General features: G+C 40.3%; 1 protein-coding gene across 2 annotated transcripts in view; it reads left to right on the top strand.

The window, feature by feature from the left end:
• The first annotated feature begins 268 nt into the window (after positions 1-268).
• The window catches only part of LOC101735788 (uncharacterized), a 49,198-nt gene continuing 34,408 nt past the window's right edge, over positions 269-15,058 (top strand). For both annotated transcript variants that reach the window (XR_009976357.1, XM_038019239.2), the window contains exons 1-9: positions 269-623; positions 1,099-1,221; positions 6,263-6,389; positions 6,785-6,922; positions 8,880-8,973; positions 11,255-11,404; positions 11,988-12,129; positions 13,067-13,234; positions 14,062-14,194. Coding sequence is in view for 1 of the 2 variants with exons in the window: in XM_038019239.2 (XP_037875167.1) it covers positions 604-623; positions 1,099-1,221; positions 6,263-6,389; positions 6,785-6,922; positions 8,880-8,973; positions 11,255-11,404; positions 11,988-12,129; positions 13,067-13,234; positions 14,062-14,194 (1,095 nt within the window). In the remaining variant the exon portion in view is untranslated. The remainder of the gene's footprint in view (positions 624-1,098; positions 1,222-6,262; positions 6,390-6,784; positions 6,923-8,879; positions 8,974-11,254; positions 11,405-11,987; positions 12,130-13,066; positions 13,235-14,061; positions 14,195-15,058) is intronic.

Here is a 15,058-nt window from a genome sequence, read left to right as displayed (position 1 = left end):
ACTCATTCATTTGTTTGTTGTCTTTCTATCATACGTAATGACTATAAGACAAAAAGAGACAAAAAATATTTCTAAGATTATTTCGTTGACCTTGAAGCATGGAGTTAATAAGTACCTACAACAGTAACTCTATGCCTTGAAGTCATATGACTTCACTGAAGGTAACTAATTTAAGCGGGAATTTTAAAACCCGAACCATGAGTTTCTTAGGTTACATTAAAAAATCTATAATATTTAAAATATTGTTTGATTGTAATACATAATTCTATTTTCATTTTTTTTTGCTTTTGTTGTCTTGGAATACTTACCCTAAGCTTTTCGGTATTTCGATCTCTCATTCGAAATAAAATAAATGGAAATGAGACAAATATTTAACAAACTGGCTTGAATAAAAAAAAAACTTAGTTCGAAAAGTGACATATGTTTTGAAACTTCAAAGCCATTCAAATCGGCCATGGTATACGAAATGTGGTAGTTTCATAAAAAAATAAATAAAAAGTGACAAAAAAATCGCAAAAACGTTGTTTAATCACAAAAAACAAGGAATATCAAGATAATTACAAATTTACGTATGCTCTTGAAAAAGTCGTGATTTTTACGAAAATGTCCAATAAAAAATCTCAGTAAGTTACAAAATATTTAAGTAGTCAACTCAAGGGACCGGTAGTTGGCACTTGGTTAATTTTTTCCAATTTTGTTTTTTTTAAAACGGAATAGCACACGGTGAAGTGTTATGTAGCCGATAAATGAAACAAAATAGAGCTCGCAAAATTTACACATTTGTACAATTACTACTGGTAGAAGCTTCTTGTCCATGTATGTGCACGTGGTTAGGTACCAAATCCACCGTATTTCGGCAGCGAAGCGAAGCGACCATTTTGTTGTTACAAAATTTGTTTAAACAATGCAACTCAGATTTTGACTTTGGGTTTCAAGGTTCCAAGATGGCATTCATCTTGTTCTATAAGCTCTGGTCATTTAACAATGGGCCGTGAGCTCTTCCATCATTCTAGTCCAACAAAAAACCTCAAATACTGGCAAACATCTACGAAAACAGGATACTTAAAACTTCTTATTTTTAAATTCACCTCCCACCAGGGCGCCAGCAGGTGGAGACGCTCCTCCACCAGTCGACAGAAAGAAGGACGATAAGAAAAAGGGAAAGGAAGAACCGCCAGAGCCGGAAGAAATACCGAAGACACCATCGCAAATCGATAGAGAGTAAGGTTTTTTTTTTAAAGTTTAGAAATGAAAAGGTTAGAAGTAAAGAGAACCATCTCAGTGTATTAAAAAGTGTCCGCTGAAAAGGAGCCAATTGCGGTGCGCCACAGTAGCAAGTGGAAGGATTTTAAAAACAGCGCCTTAAACTACCACACTTCATTTCAACCCAGCAAACTTTACTCTGTTTAAAACTGCTATATTCATATCATTTCCACTTCGTACACTAGCGCTATTTCGGTGAGTCTTCCAACAATAATTTGCTGTGTACTGGCGGACCCTTTTTCAACTTGTCCCTTAAATAAGATAGTACCTCTATCTATCATCCACAGTACCAACAAAGCGATCACCAACTAAATATCGACGTATGGTCAAGAAGGGAGATAATAATTGTCATATCTCAATGTTTTTTTTTTCTGCTTAATTATTGCGGGGCTATTCCAACTAGGCGCGGTGCGGGAGTTTTTTTTTACTGAATGATAAGTACCTCGCTGTAAAAGAGACAATGTTTTTGTTGCTCCGAATTTTGCTTTCAACTGTGGTTTGGTCGTCTTCCTTTGCGATGCGGCTTAGTAAGACCTAGAATTTGGTTTAGTGTAGGAAAGAGGTGATATTTTACCCTACCTATTCGCTGGTAGCCCAGCGGGCTATTCCAATTACGCCCGGACGGGTAAGGTGAGCTCACGGGCTCAACCTGAGAGAGGTTGCTAACACTACCTAGTAAGTACCTACCTAGTAACCCTAGTAAGAGCAGTGATTCGCAGAATCTACTACTGGAATCGCGACCCGCTGAAGTTAAGGGTGTCTCTAGTCCGTGTAGCATTCGTGTGCCATAATTACCCTAGCGCCCTCAAGCAAGCGCGCGGTTAATATGGAATAGGTAAGAATTTAAGGGGTTCTTTGAGAGTACGGAGGCCGGCATTCCCTAACAACGCTGCGCCCACACCCTGCACCATGGGTAAGCCGCCTCTGCTATAACAAAATAAAAAAGAATGCTCACCCGTCAATGTATAGCGTTTTGAAAGTTGGGCTCTATGAGCCTGACAAAAAGTCGTCGTGGCCTAAAGGATAAGACGTCCGATGCATTCGTATCTAGCGATACAACGGCGTTCGAATCCCGCTGGCGGGTACTAATTTTTCGAATGAAATACGTACTTTACAAATGTTCACGATTGACTTCCACGGTGAAGGAACATCGTGTAGTAAAAAGCAAACCCGCAAAATTATAATTTGCATAATTACTGGTGGTAAGACCTCTTGTGAGTCCGCACGGGTAGGTACCACCACCCCGCCTATTTCTGCCGTGAAGTAGTAATGCGTTTCGGTTTGAAGGGTGCGGTTAGGTTGTAGATGTTTATGGGCTCCAGTAGCCACTTAACAACCAGGTGGGCTGTGAGCTCGTCCACACATCTAAACGATAAAAAAAATAGCATCCAAGAATTTTGACGTAGACACATAACTACATTTCGTTTTCCATTGTTGCCTTTGTGTTTGTGGACCCATCCGCTTCGTGTCAGGGCTGAACGGGCTGGCGCACGTAAAAACCCAATAATGCTTATGACGCATGATTACAAAAACCTTGGTCGTGTTATTGTTGTGTTTTTTTAAAGTATCCATCATTTCGCAGCCTTGCTGTTACATCATCTGTGACCTAAAACCCGGTATGTTGTAAGCATGGAGTTAATAAGTACCTACAACTGGAGTGCTGTCTAATGCCGAGAAATCGGTCTCGAAAGAGAATACTTTTTGGTCGCGGTGTCCTTGTCTAATGTGGTGACCATATAAAATTTATTTATAGGACAAAATTATACGCATGCATCAGTTTTGAATTTACCTTAAGTAATTCTGTGTAGTCCTATGTAAATACAAAACACGTGCTTGCAACAGTTTATTTATGTAAATTCAATTTTAAACATTGCTTCGTCGTCATGGTGACTTTTTTTCGACGCTTTTTTTTGGAAATTGCTGCGATGTCGAAAATCTAGCACTGAGTTTTGTTACAAACATCATTACCTCAGTTCTATTACTTAAACTTCTTCAAACTCATGTTTAACGTCCGAATACTCAACCGCGACTTGAATATTATGTTGAACTTAATTACGCAATTCCTACTTTAATGTACTGGCTAAGTGGGCCGTGCAAATTAATATTTGACTCACTGAGTGAGACACAACACACATGGTCTGCGCGTATCGGGTGCTCTTTTCCTACATTCACATCTTCAATTGATTTAAAATTGCTTGTATTTTTACTTCTGTGCTATTTTCATGACACGTATATATTAAGTCTACTAGTTATATTTTAAGAAATACAACACAATGGGTAATAAAATGAAATGAACTGAAATTCATTTATTTGTTATATGTAGACAATTAAATAACTCTTAAATGACAAGTCAATACACATAACGCAATACACATAGTACTTGATCTCTATTTACAAAATATTGGTTATATTATATAATATTATAATGAAAAAAAAATCTCACATTTTAAAAATATATGCTCACACTAGTAAAAATTTATCAATGAATCTGACATATGGACGGATATTCCACAAACTGGAGAGGATTCTCGCTTAAAACCACTTACAATATAAGTGTTCACCATAATTACACGGAAACTTTCACGATTTTCGAAAAAAAACAAGCCACAAGCTGTATCAGTGCCCTTTTAACTTCGAACTACAAACGTAAATAGACGCCATTTTTCTTTTAATCCATTCATAGCTTTTTTTCGGTGATGCCAACAATTAATCTGGCTTCCCATCAAATTCAACATGAAAACCATCAGAAATTTACGTACCTACCATTAAATTTTCCATTAAACAGAGTTTTTATTAATATAGAACAATTTTTTTTTTTGTTAATGAGCTTTATTAATATATGATGTTCTACTAAAAATCAATATATATCATATAATCAATACTTCTTATATAATTTAATTTAATAAATTGTCATCATCAGAAACTAATTTCACCATGACTTTGTACGTTTCTTTTGAACCAATTTAATTTTTGACGTTGATGGAAATTCTAAATTGTCGCAACATTTTCTAGTTAAGTTTAAGTCACATCGTTTAAATAATAAGTATTTAGATATATTATTGTCATAAAATGTTTAAAATCCTGTAAAGTAGATTGATTTTAACCTTTTCGATAATTTTCAACAACGCCCAAGCTACTAAAAAATCCACTAACCACTAAAAGCCATTTTTGATAACTAAGACAGCGGTCCAAATTACGAGATTTTGTGGAAAATCCTCTAAGCTAGCAACACTGCTTTTTGTTTGTAAAATGTGCGAGAGGGACACCACCACTTAATAATCATTCTCTTTTCAGACCGTTTTTCCTTACATCTTTTGCTATTTAAAAATAAACTTTAAGCCATAGGGATAAAGTATATTTTTAGTTTTTATGTCAAACGAAGTAAGCACTCCAGTTAGAATAGTAACTCTATGGTTGTAAGTGTTTTTCATTGCTGCCAAAGATAATCGCGTGATGGGGGGGGGTTTCCGTCCCTCAGGAATATTGGTAATGCCAGGCAGGCGGTTAAGTTACTACTGAACTTTTTAAAGGCTTATTTTCAAGTCTCGTTTGAAGAAGGACATGTCAGAGTGCTTGGGACCTCGGGAAGCTCCCTTTCTTTCTTTTTTTTTTCGGGCCGGGGCTGAACCTCCTTCGTGGTCCCCGTGCCTAAGTGGGGCGCGGGGTATATGGGACTTGACGATCTGCAGATGTTGAGAGCAGACCGCGGGCCCAAGGATGTTTTAGGTTCGGGAAGCTCCCTGGAGAGAGATCGTCAGTATGTGGTGATAGACCTCTGGGAACTGGATGATCGAAATGGTAGATCTATGCTCCAGATGACAATCGGTAGGTAGCGACTTGGCTCTGCCCCTGGCATTGCAGAAGTCCAAGTCTTTGTGGTTTCTTATTCAGTCTCAATAAAAAGTCGCGAAAATCGGATTTAATTTTTACACTAGACCCTCTATTGCATTTCAAACAGCGCGTCATTATCACCATTCCACGGACTTACTAATCTACTGTTAGTAAGCTCTGGTTTCACCGAATGTAGTCGAGCTCACGGGGCTCAGCCTGAGAGCACTGACCCTAGCGAGAGCAGTGTTTCGCTGAATCTACCACCGGACCGGAATCGCGAACTACTGAAAAGATCCGGTGAGAAACTCAGCGGGTTGTGCCTGTGGGGTCCACAAACGTACACTACTAGATACAGGTCACCACACAATGACTCTTTCTCAATGTGGTCTCTCCTCCGCAACGACCGATCATGCGCAGCCCGCTTTCAAAGGCTATTGAAAACCCCATTGAATAAATTTAGAATACTAAGCGCAATTAAATAGTGTATTACACCCCTTGGGAAGGAAAATAATAAAAGCCTCAAATCCCATGTAATTGTTGGCTTAGGCGAACCCGAGATCGACAAACATGTGATCTGACGTTTACTTTTTTACTTTTCAAGGGCTGTATACTATTTTTTTGTCCAACAAAGGTGGAAAGCGGCAACTTTGTTTAGCGCAGCGGGACGAAAGTTGCCACTTTCCGCCCGGAGGGGAAAAACTAGTTAAATTCTGGTTCCATATCAGTTCTTTTATTTTCATTCTATTACTGGTGGTAGGACCACTTGTGAGTCCGCGCGGATAGGTACCACCGCCCTGCCTATTTCTGCCGTGAAGCAGTAATGCGTTTCGGTTTGAAGGGTGGGGCAGCCGTTGTAACTATACTGAGACTTTAGAACTTGTATCTCAAGGTGGGTGACGCGTCTCCGTTGTAGATGTCTATGGGCTCCAGTTACCACTTAACACCAGGTGGTCTGTTAGCTCGTCCACCCATCTAAGCAATAAAAAAAAAAAAAAATTCTGACCTTTTGAATACCTGACAGTTTTCGTGATCGCGGACGACTAAGGCATTTTTCTCCCGCTATAAATCTTAAGCTAACCAATTAATTAATGGCTGTCGGCCCCAAAAACCCTTGGAGGACATAATCCTTCCAAGGCTTTGGAGGCTTGAGAACATTTGTTGCCTCCAGGGAAGCGGAATACCGTGCTCTGATGAGGAAGCTGAGGTTCAAGAGGAAATGGCCAGAGATAACCAAGGTACCTATCAACACGAGGCCCTGGAGACCACCCGCGGGACACAGGAAAATACCTCGCATCGTAAGTATCGAAGTCAAATCTTTAAGAACCTTATCTAATTTACGAGATGAAGCAACTAAAAAAGTGCGAAATTCATATTTAAAGGTATACCAGACTTTAGTTCGCACAGGGAGTCCTAATTTGGGGCCAAATGATTCGTTTACGATTGACTATAATTTGATATTTATTCTGATGCACTGTCATCTTAATTTCAAGTATATCTCATGGACATAAATCTACTCAACTCAACATTTGTGTCTCGGTTTTGTGTCCGGATGGAGTTGAAGGATCGGTCTAATGTCTTTGTTAGTTCAAACAATTTCGCATTATTGCTTCACGGCAGAAATAGGCAGAGTGGTTGTACCTTGCCGGGTAGACTCACAAGACCTCCGACCCCAAGTTAAAACAATTTGCAGGCTATTGACCTGCCCGAGTTGACTCTGAGGAAATGGGTGCCTCCGTACCGGAGACGCCGTCGTCCCAGGCCTAAGCTGCAGAGAATACCTCCTGAGGAGTTGACGCAGCCTCTATACGAGGGGGCCAAGTTGAAGAAGGTAAGAATGGAGAAGGGACCATCATTAGACGTACTGCTTTTGTGCGTAAGACTTGTGTGTCGTGAAGAAATTACGATACTGCGTGACAGTTGAATATTCTGCATTTTGTTTAAACAGGATATCTATACTAATATTACAAACCAGAAAAGTTTGTTTGAACGCGCTGACAACTGGTCCGATTTGAAAAATTCTTTGTGTTAGATAGCTCATTTATTGACGAAAGCTATAGGCTATATTATAACATCACGCTAAGACCAATACAAACGGAGCACCAATAAAGAATGTTTCAAAATCGGGTTTTTTTTTCTTTCTACGTAAATGAAGTCGCATTTAAAATTTAGTGTTATGCCAAAGTAACTATTCCACGCGGACGAAGTCGTGGGCAAAAGCTAGTCTTAGATATACTGGGTGTTAGGAGACCGCTTCCGAAAACGAAGACAGACGATAATACTAATGTTAGTCATAACAACAAAACGTAAATAAGTACTTGTGCGATCGCGCGAGTCTGCGCCGCGCCGCGCCCGCGAGTTCGTTGATGCGAGCATCAGCTGTTTTTGATTTTGTGTTTCATTGCTGGTTTTTTTTAGTAATGTATTTTTTGTAAAACTATCGTTTCATTTAGCTGTACTAACATGGAGCGTAAATAATGCTAATAAAACGGTTTAAAAATTTTTTTTTTTTTTATGTCGTGATCGATTTTTTTTTCCGTCCCATCATCAAAGGTGTCATTAGTACTATAGTCTGTCTTCATTTTCGGAAGCGATATCCTAACACCCAGTATGTTGTTTGCTACGCTAAATTATATTGAAATTACGTCATCCTTAAAGTGGCGGTTTTATCTATGGTGCAGGGTGTGAGGGGGCGCAGGCCTCTGCACTTTCAATGAACCCGTTACATTTATACCTATTCCATTTGACCTGTGAAGGGATTTACTGCAGGGCGTTAAGGTAATCCACGGGCGCTATACGGACTAAAGACGCCTTTACCTCCACTCGATAGAGAGGGTTAAGTTTCTCAGTCTCGCCGCAAGCGAGATATAGACGAGGCAGATTATATGTTGTTTCTTTAAAGATTTTGATAGTCGTCGTAGCCTAAAGGATAAGACGTCCGGTGCATTCGTATCTAGCGATGCAACAGTGTTCGAATCCCGCAGGCGGGTACTAATTTTTCGAATGAAATACGTACTTAACAAATGTTCACGATTGACTTCCACGGTGAAGGAATAACATGGTGTAATAAAAATCAAACCCGCAAAATTATAATTTGTATAATTACTGGTGGTAGGACCTCTTGTGAGTCCGCGCCGGTAGGTACCACCACCCCACCTATTTTTGCCGTGAAGCAGTAATACGTTTCGGTTTGAAGGGTGGAGCAACCGTGTGACTATACTGAGACCTTAGAACTGATATCTCATGGTGGGTGGCGCATTTACGTTGTAGATGTCTTTGGGCTCCAATAACCACTTAACACCAGGTAGGCTGTGAGTTTGTCCATCCATCTAAACAAAAAAAAAAGGTATTGTGGGTTATCTACAAACAACACTGAGAAACGATCAAATGTAGCTTAATAATAGAATACGTCAAATGTACCAATGTCGTCTTGGCCTAATGGTTAAGACGGTCGGTGCGTTCGTATCGAGCGATGCAAATATGTGTGTTATATGTGTTCGAATCCCGCTGGCAGGTACCGATTTTTCTAATGAAATACACGTACTTAGCTTATGTTCACGAATTCTTTCCGCGTTTGATATCGTCTAATAAGGTCATAAGAATTGTAATTTGCGTATTTATTAAATAATTGTGTCATAGACTTCAAGTTTCAAAGTCGGTCGGTGACATTGACAAGGACATTCACGTTGTGATGATTAAGGGCTCCGATATAACTGCTCAACCACTAGCCGTCGGCTCATCTTCAGTAACATCTAACGAAAATTATTTAACAAGTTCCATTATTGCAGATCTGGCACAATTTCACGCAAGTCGAGAAGAACAAGATGATGCTGCAGGGTAGCATCGGCTGTAATTCTAGAAGATATTCGTCTACCGCCTGTGGTTAGTTCGGTTCAGTTCTAAATCTTAATTGATTCTTTTTTTTTTTTTTTTTTTTTTTTTATTGCTTAGATGGGTGGACGAGCTCACAGCCCACCTGGTGTTAAGTGGTTACTGGAGCCCATAGACATCTACAACGTAAATGCGCCACCCACCTTGAGATATAAGTTCTAAGGTCTCAGTATAGTTACAACGGCTACCCCACCCTTCAAACCGAAACGCATTACTGCTTCACGGCAGAAATAGGCAGGGCGGTGGTACCTACCCGTGCGGACTCACAATAGGTCCTACCACCAGGAGGTTCACACTTGACTGAGTGATTATGGAGGATTGGCTTGGAGGAGGTAGCAATGACACGTCTCACGGTGCTCTCTGCCATCTCTCCTAACTCTAGGTCATTTTGATGTTCAGTTATAGACTCTTAATGAAAATTAACAATTAAAAAACACTACCGCTATACCTCTCAGAATGGTAGCGTACTCCAAATTAGGAAAAGTACTCACCAAGAATTGACTCGCAACGATTATTTTGTTGGTACCTAGTATGCGAGAGTTAAGGTATTTGTTTATAGCCTTAGTAGCCATTGAAGCCCATTGACTAGATTCTTCGAGAAAACTGCATAGCAAGATAACCTTCTCGTTGTGGCTGTCTCGAATTACATACTCGACCCAGATAAGAAACAATTTTATCTGTGTTACTGTGTTACTTATAATGTTTGCTATGTGTATGTGCTATAATTCTCATATTGTATTTGTTATTTTAGTTATGTGTTATTTGTTCTACACACACTTATCACTTTTTATTATTATTCTCATTATCCTCTCGCAGGTCTGCTGGAAGAGATTTCTCAAAGAAATAAGCAGTGCCTTTGTACATAATTTTCCTATTACTCTGTACTGCGTCTTGTTTTCTGTGTGTACATAAATAAAAAAATAAAAAAAATAAGGCAACGCGCCGTTGTCGCCATAGACATATCATATCTGATCCTCCCGATACACTTTCGTTGCATTAAGCGTTTTCAAGCACCGGTCACCGTTTGAGAAGTCGATTACGAAGAGTTGGACGTGCAACTTAACCCACAAACACAACTCGCTGATTCTCTCGCCGGACTGCGAAGCACTGCTCTTGCTAAGACAGAATTTAGCAAGTTCTCTCAGTCCAAGCCCCGGGAGCTCGTCTACCCGTCCAGAAAAGTGGAAAATCCCCTCAAAGCTACCAGCGATTAGTTCATCTTCTCAGTAATTCCGTCGTTGGTGGTAGAGTAATTTGCTGACCGTTTCGCAGTGAATTGAGGTGGGGTGAGATCCAGGACTTGGGTGGTACCTATAGTGGTCATTTATATTAACAATACGAGTTATCACTTAAATAGGTACCAACACGGAAAAAACATACACTAAGACTATATTTAAACACACACACTAGAAGCGTAATCCATGATGGATGGAATGGGTGAATCAAAATTACTAAGTGCATATTATTGAGAATTTTGTAAATGGGTAGAATATTGAACGGAAAATATGTTCCACGTCAGAATCAAATACTGTATGGTGACGCTTTTGATATATTCAAAATAATCTCAATGCTGTTTGACCAGACTGAAGCGGCCAGATGTAATGCGTTTTGCAAGCTAGTTTTGCATCTTTGTTTCTCACGTTGCACCAAAACTACAAATTACAATTACGAATTACATTATTCAACTAGCTAACCCGGCAGACTTCGTAGTGCCTCAATCGATAAATAAAAGACCTAAACTTTTGTATAAAATAAACTTATAACAAACAAAAAGAATTTTCATATTTATCTACCTTTTAAAACTTCTCTGGACTTCTACAAATAATTGAAGATCAAATCGGTCCAGCCGTTCTCGAGTTTTAGCGAGACTAACGAACAGCAATTCATTTTTATATATATATAGATTATAAATAAAATACATGTGCCACCACATTACCAAGGGCCTCCCTTTTCTTGCCCTTATCCCAATATGTGGAGTCGGTGCAGTATGTCCTCGGTTTCCATTCAGACCCATCATACTTCATCTCTGCACTCCCACCCTTCTCTCGCGTATCCTCCACCCAGTCCATCCAAGTCTTTGAAACGCCCTCTTTTCACTGAAGGTCCAAGAGTTATATTCGAATAATTTGGATATATATGAATATCGGTTCTTAACTATGTCATTACGTTGTAGATGCCTATGGGCTCCGGAAACCACTTAACTACAGGTGGGTCGTGAGCTCGTCCACCCATCTAATCAATAATAATAAAAAATATATTAATCCTATTTCAGGTTCGCAGACCGGTTGCATAGCGGCCGTGTGCAGGGCGCTTTTAGATGAGAAAAGTTCAAAGGAGCTTACCAAGAACGACGTGGATGAAGTGATTGAGGCGGCTGATAGATATTATCACCAGTGCATGCTGGCTATGAAGTGCTATAAGGGTTTGTGGCTGCGTTTTCAGGTCTCCACTATTGGGTTAACGCAGATGCTGTCCAGCATCAGCGCTTAATGGGTCTTTGGTTGCTGCTTGGTTGTGCTGGTACTCTGTAGTTGACTCAGTAGTACTCTTGACTCTTGTAGCCTCGGTCATAGTTGTTAGATTTGCTGAGTGGCTTGTAAATGTTCTATGTTGCGGTGGGTATATTTGGAAAGGGGGGAGATTTGAATCTCTTGCCTGTTTTTCTGAATGGTGAAATTTATAATTGTCGTGACTGTTTGAAAGTGCTGGAAAAATAAAGCAGTTAACACGTGGTACAAGTATAGCTTACCGCGTATCCTAATCTCATTCTCTTACAGGTCTAATTGTAATAATGACACTTTCTCGTTTGATCTAGTTTAATGGTAATACGGAGCTTGGCTGCTAGCGATTTTATTAATAGTGACGTCGTTTGAGGCCACAAAGCTGTCATGCAAAATTTAGGCGTCAAATGGTGACTTATGAACCCTGACACAAGCTTGTCTCCACACGTACCGATCGCCTAGTTTGTCTTTAAAAAAAACGTAAACCCCGTGTACTATGATCAGGAAAACCTCAACTTCAACTGAACCAGCTTCTGACGTCATTCTTCTTTCACGACACGAAGTACACGGTCAAGATGGAACAGGTGGACAAAGGACTCCTGGCCAAGCACCCGGATAACATTCAGGCTGAACTGGATTTGATGACGTAAGCTACATTGCTGATCGCATGTCCAGTTCCAATATAATTGAGATTCGACTTCATTGCTTAAAGTTAATATTCGATATCAGATCGATATTTTATACGTCTATCTATGGTAGATTCTCGCTTAGTGAAGCCAGTAAGAATGAGTTGATGTTACTATAGTCTAGAACAGCATTTCCCAAAGTGGCCGATAACGCCCCCTTGTGGGCACTGCAGGCCTAAAGGGGGGCCGTAAGAGACTCAGAAATAAAATGGGGGCGTTGTGTAGGGGCTGGGGAGGCGATTTGTAATCTAGGAAGCCTCTTAGATTGAGCTCTCGCTATTGTAGTTTTTAAGTAGGTGAAAAAATGGGGGCGCCAAAAAAATAATATTATTATATTCGCAAAGTGGGCGGTAGACAAAATAAGCTTGGGAGCCCCTGGTCTACTGTCTTAGCTTTACCGTCAGTATTCACTGTTTTCCTAAGACCAGTCGAATTTCCGAGGGGTAACTTGGATAGTTGTTAAATGCAGACATGGGTTATCAAAGCTCATTTTTAGGCTGCAGACACAATATGAAGTAAAAAAAGAAGCTAGAAATATAGAGAGTGGAGTGTAACTATACTTGAGACCAACTTATATCTCAAGGGTAGTGGCGTATTTACGTTGTAGATGTCTATGGGCTCCAGTAACCACTTAACATCAGGTGGGATGTGAGCTTGTTCACTCATCTAAGCAATAAAAAAACGGATCTCCTCTGAAATGCTTATGATGGAAATATGCAAAAATCGTTGCAGTTTTGGACGAGTCAATGGACTTCGAAATATTTCTATCGGAGAAAAGGAAAGGGATAGTTTTTTTTCTTTTTTCAAGTCCTCATCTAATTCCTCATACCTCACACGCAACGTGCTTGAAAGCTCACTTAGACCTGGATATTTAATTATAATCACATTGACTCTTAGCATGATGGAGAAGCGCGCCGGCACAGCGTACATGATGATATTGACCGTCGGTGGTAACCGTCACTTTTTGATCTGGAGCGAGCTGCCCGAAGCTGGAGGTCAGGTCAAAACCCTCTGCTACATCTTCGACCCGCATATGCTGGACGAGCGAGGGGTGCCGAACAAGCTGTAAGTATTGGGGTTATATACTGGCGGTGGGGGGTCGTTTGAGACCCCAAGGGTTGAAACAGTAATGTGCTTTGATGAGTAGGGCGGCCGTTGTACTGGAAAACTGAAACTTGAAGTCGTGTTTCAAAGTGAGTGGCGGCATTGACGTTGTTGATGCCCATGGTCTCCGGTAACCACTTGACACTACGTTAGTTCATTCACATCGCTAAACAACAAAAAATAAGGACTTTTGGTTTCTTGGTCCATACAACCCGCCTGACGGTGAGTGGTCGCTGTCGGTCATGGACATCAGCAATTTGAGGCTCGCTATCGACCCAATAGTTTAGAATCGATTGCTTTCTCGCTGTCCTGGTTGGATCAGAACGAATGTCCCAGAAAGAAGTAGGGTATTGGAATTTGGGTTTATGGTACCTGCCACCTAAAAACATTTTGGCTACTTGTATGGATGATTGTGGGAACAACCCTTGCACCCTAGCAAAACTTTTTATCCATATCCATACTGATATTATAAATTTGTTTGTTTGTCTTCGTCTTCTTTCACTTCGTAACGAATTGACATGGGCTTTATTTTGAAAATCACAGTTTTAGCCCGGAAGATTGACATAGGCAACTTTTCAACAAGTCCCAAAAGAACATGTCAATCACGAGCCAAACCCTCTGATAATCTTTAGAAAAAGTTATGTGACACACTATTCCTTGAGAACGCGGGCGTAGCCGTGGGCAACGGGCACTAGTGAAGTATATGACCAAATTACACTCATAGTGTCAATTTATTTAACGTGTATATATAACGTAAATGACATTAGGTTATCTGTCTGTCTGGCTAGATACGGAGCCGGGGCGTTTTTGCGTTACGCTGGCGTGTCATCGTTTGTCCTGGACTTTCTGACGAACTATGGCGACTTGGACTCGGCCAAGAAGGGCACACCGAAGCCACCGATAACCCTGACCAACATCGAAGTCAGTATGCTATAATTGGTTGGCAAAAGTAAAAATCAAACCAGAAAAATTATAATTTGCGTAATTACTGGTGGTAGGACGTCTTGTGAGTCCGCGCGGGTAGGTACCACCGCCCTGCCTAATTCTGCCGTGAAGCAATAACGCGTTTCCGTTTGAAGGCTGTTGTACTGTACTAAGACCTTAGAAGCTATGTCTATCTTTGGACTCCGGTAACCAGTTAATTCCGGATGGGCCGTGAGCTCGTCCACGCGTTTAAGCAATAACATTTTTTTTTTTGGGCAATGTGAAGGTGTTTTGAAGCTGGTTCTCTGGGCTGTGTTTAATCCATGTGGCTTGAGGAATTGTTTGAGGTGATGTGGTTTATGTCGTCGCTTCATTCCCTACCGGATCAGAGCTTACCCATACAAGCTGGAACCACCAGTGCTTTCCCAGAGAGCTTTTCTGCTGACTTTGAAATCAGCCCCCCATTGTGTACCGAACTCTATGACATGTCTTTTGTTCAAACGAGGACGTATTTTAAGAGAATACAAGAGGAACTTAGCTCCTGGTCTTACTGATGTCCACGGGCGACTGTCCCCAATCGTAGCTTCTAACTTGTGATTCAATAAAAAGTGATATGGATATTTTGTAAATTAGTATCATCACCAAGAAAAATGTTTTGATCTTTTCAGTTTTTGATCGTCTTGAACATAAATAAAATTACTTTTCACGTTTTAATCTCGCCTTTATGATTTTCAATATATATTATATTATTTTCGACTACCCACCTACCGATGTAGTGTTTTGACTACCGTCAAACTTTTCTATTTGTTTGTCATAACTTTATTTATTTAAATATCTACGAAGAATACGTGAGTTGCACGT

This window comes from Bombyx mori, chromosome 23 (genome assembly GCF_030269925.1).
Source record: "Bombyx mori chromosome 23, ASM3026992v2".
NCBI lineage: Eukaryota > Metazoa > Arthropoda > Insecta > Lepidoptera > Bombycidae > Bombyx > Bombyx mori.
The sequence above is the reverse complement of the archived record's forward strand: the minus strand, read 5'-3'. Positions and strand labels throughout refer to the sequence as shown.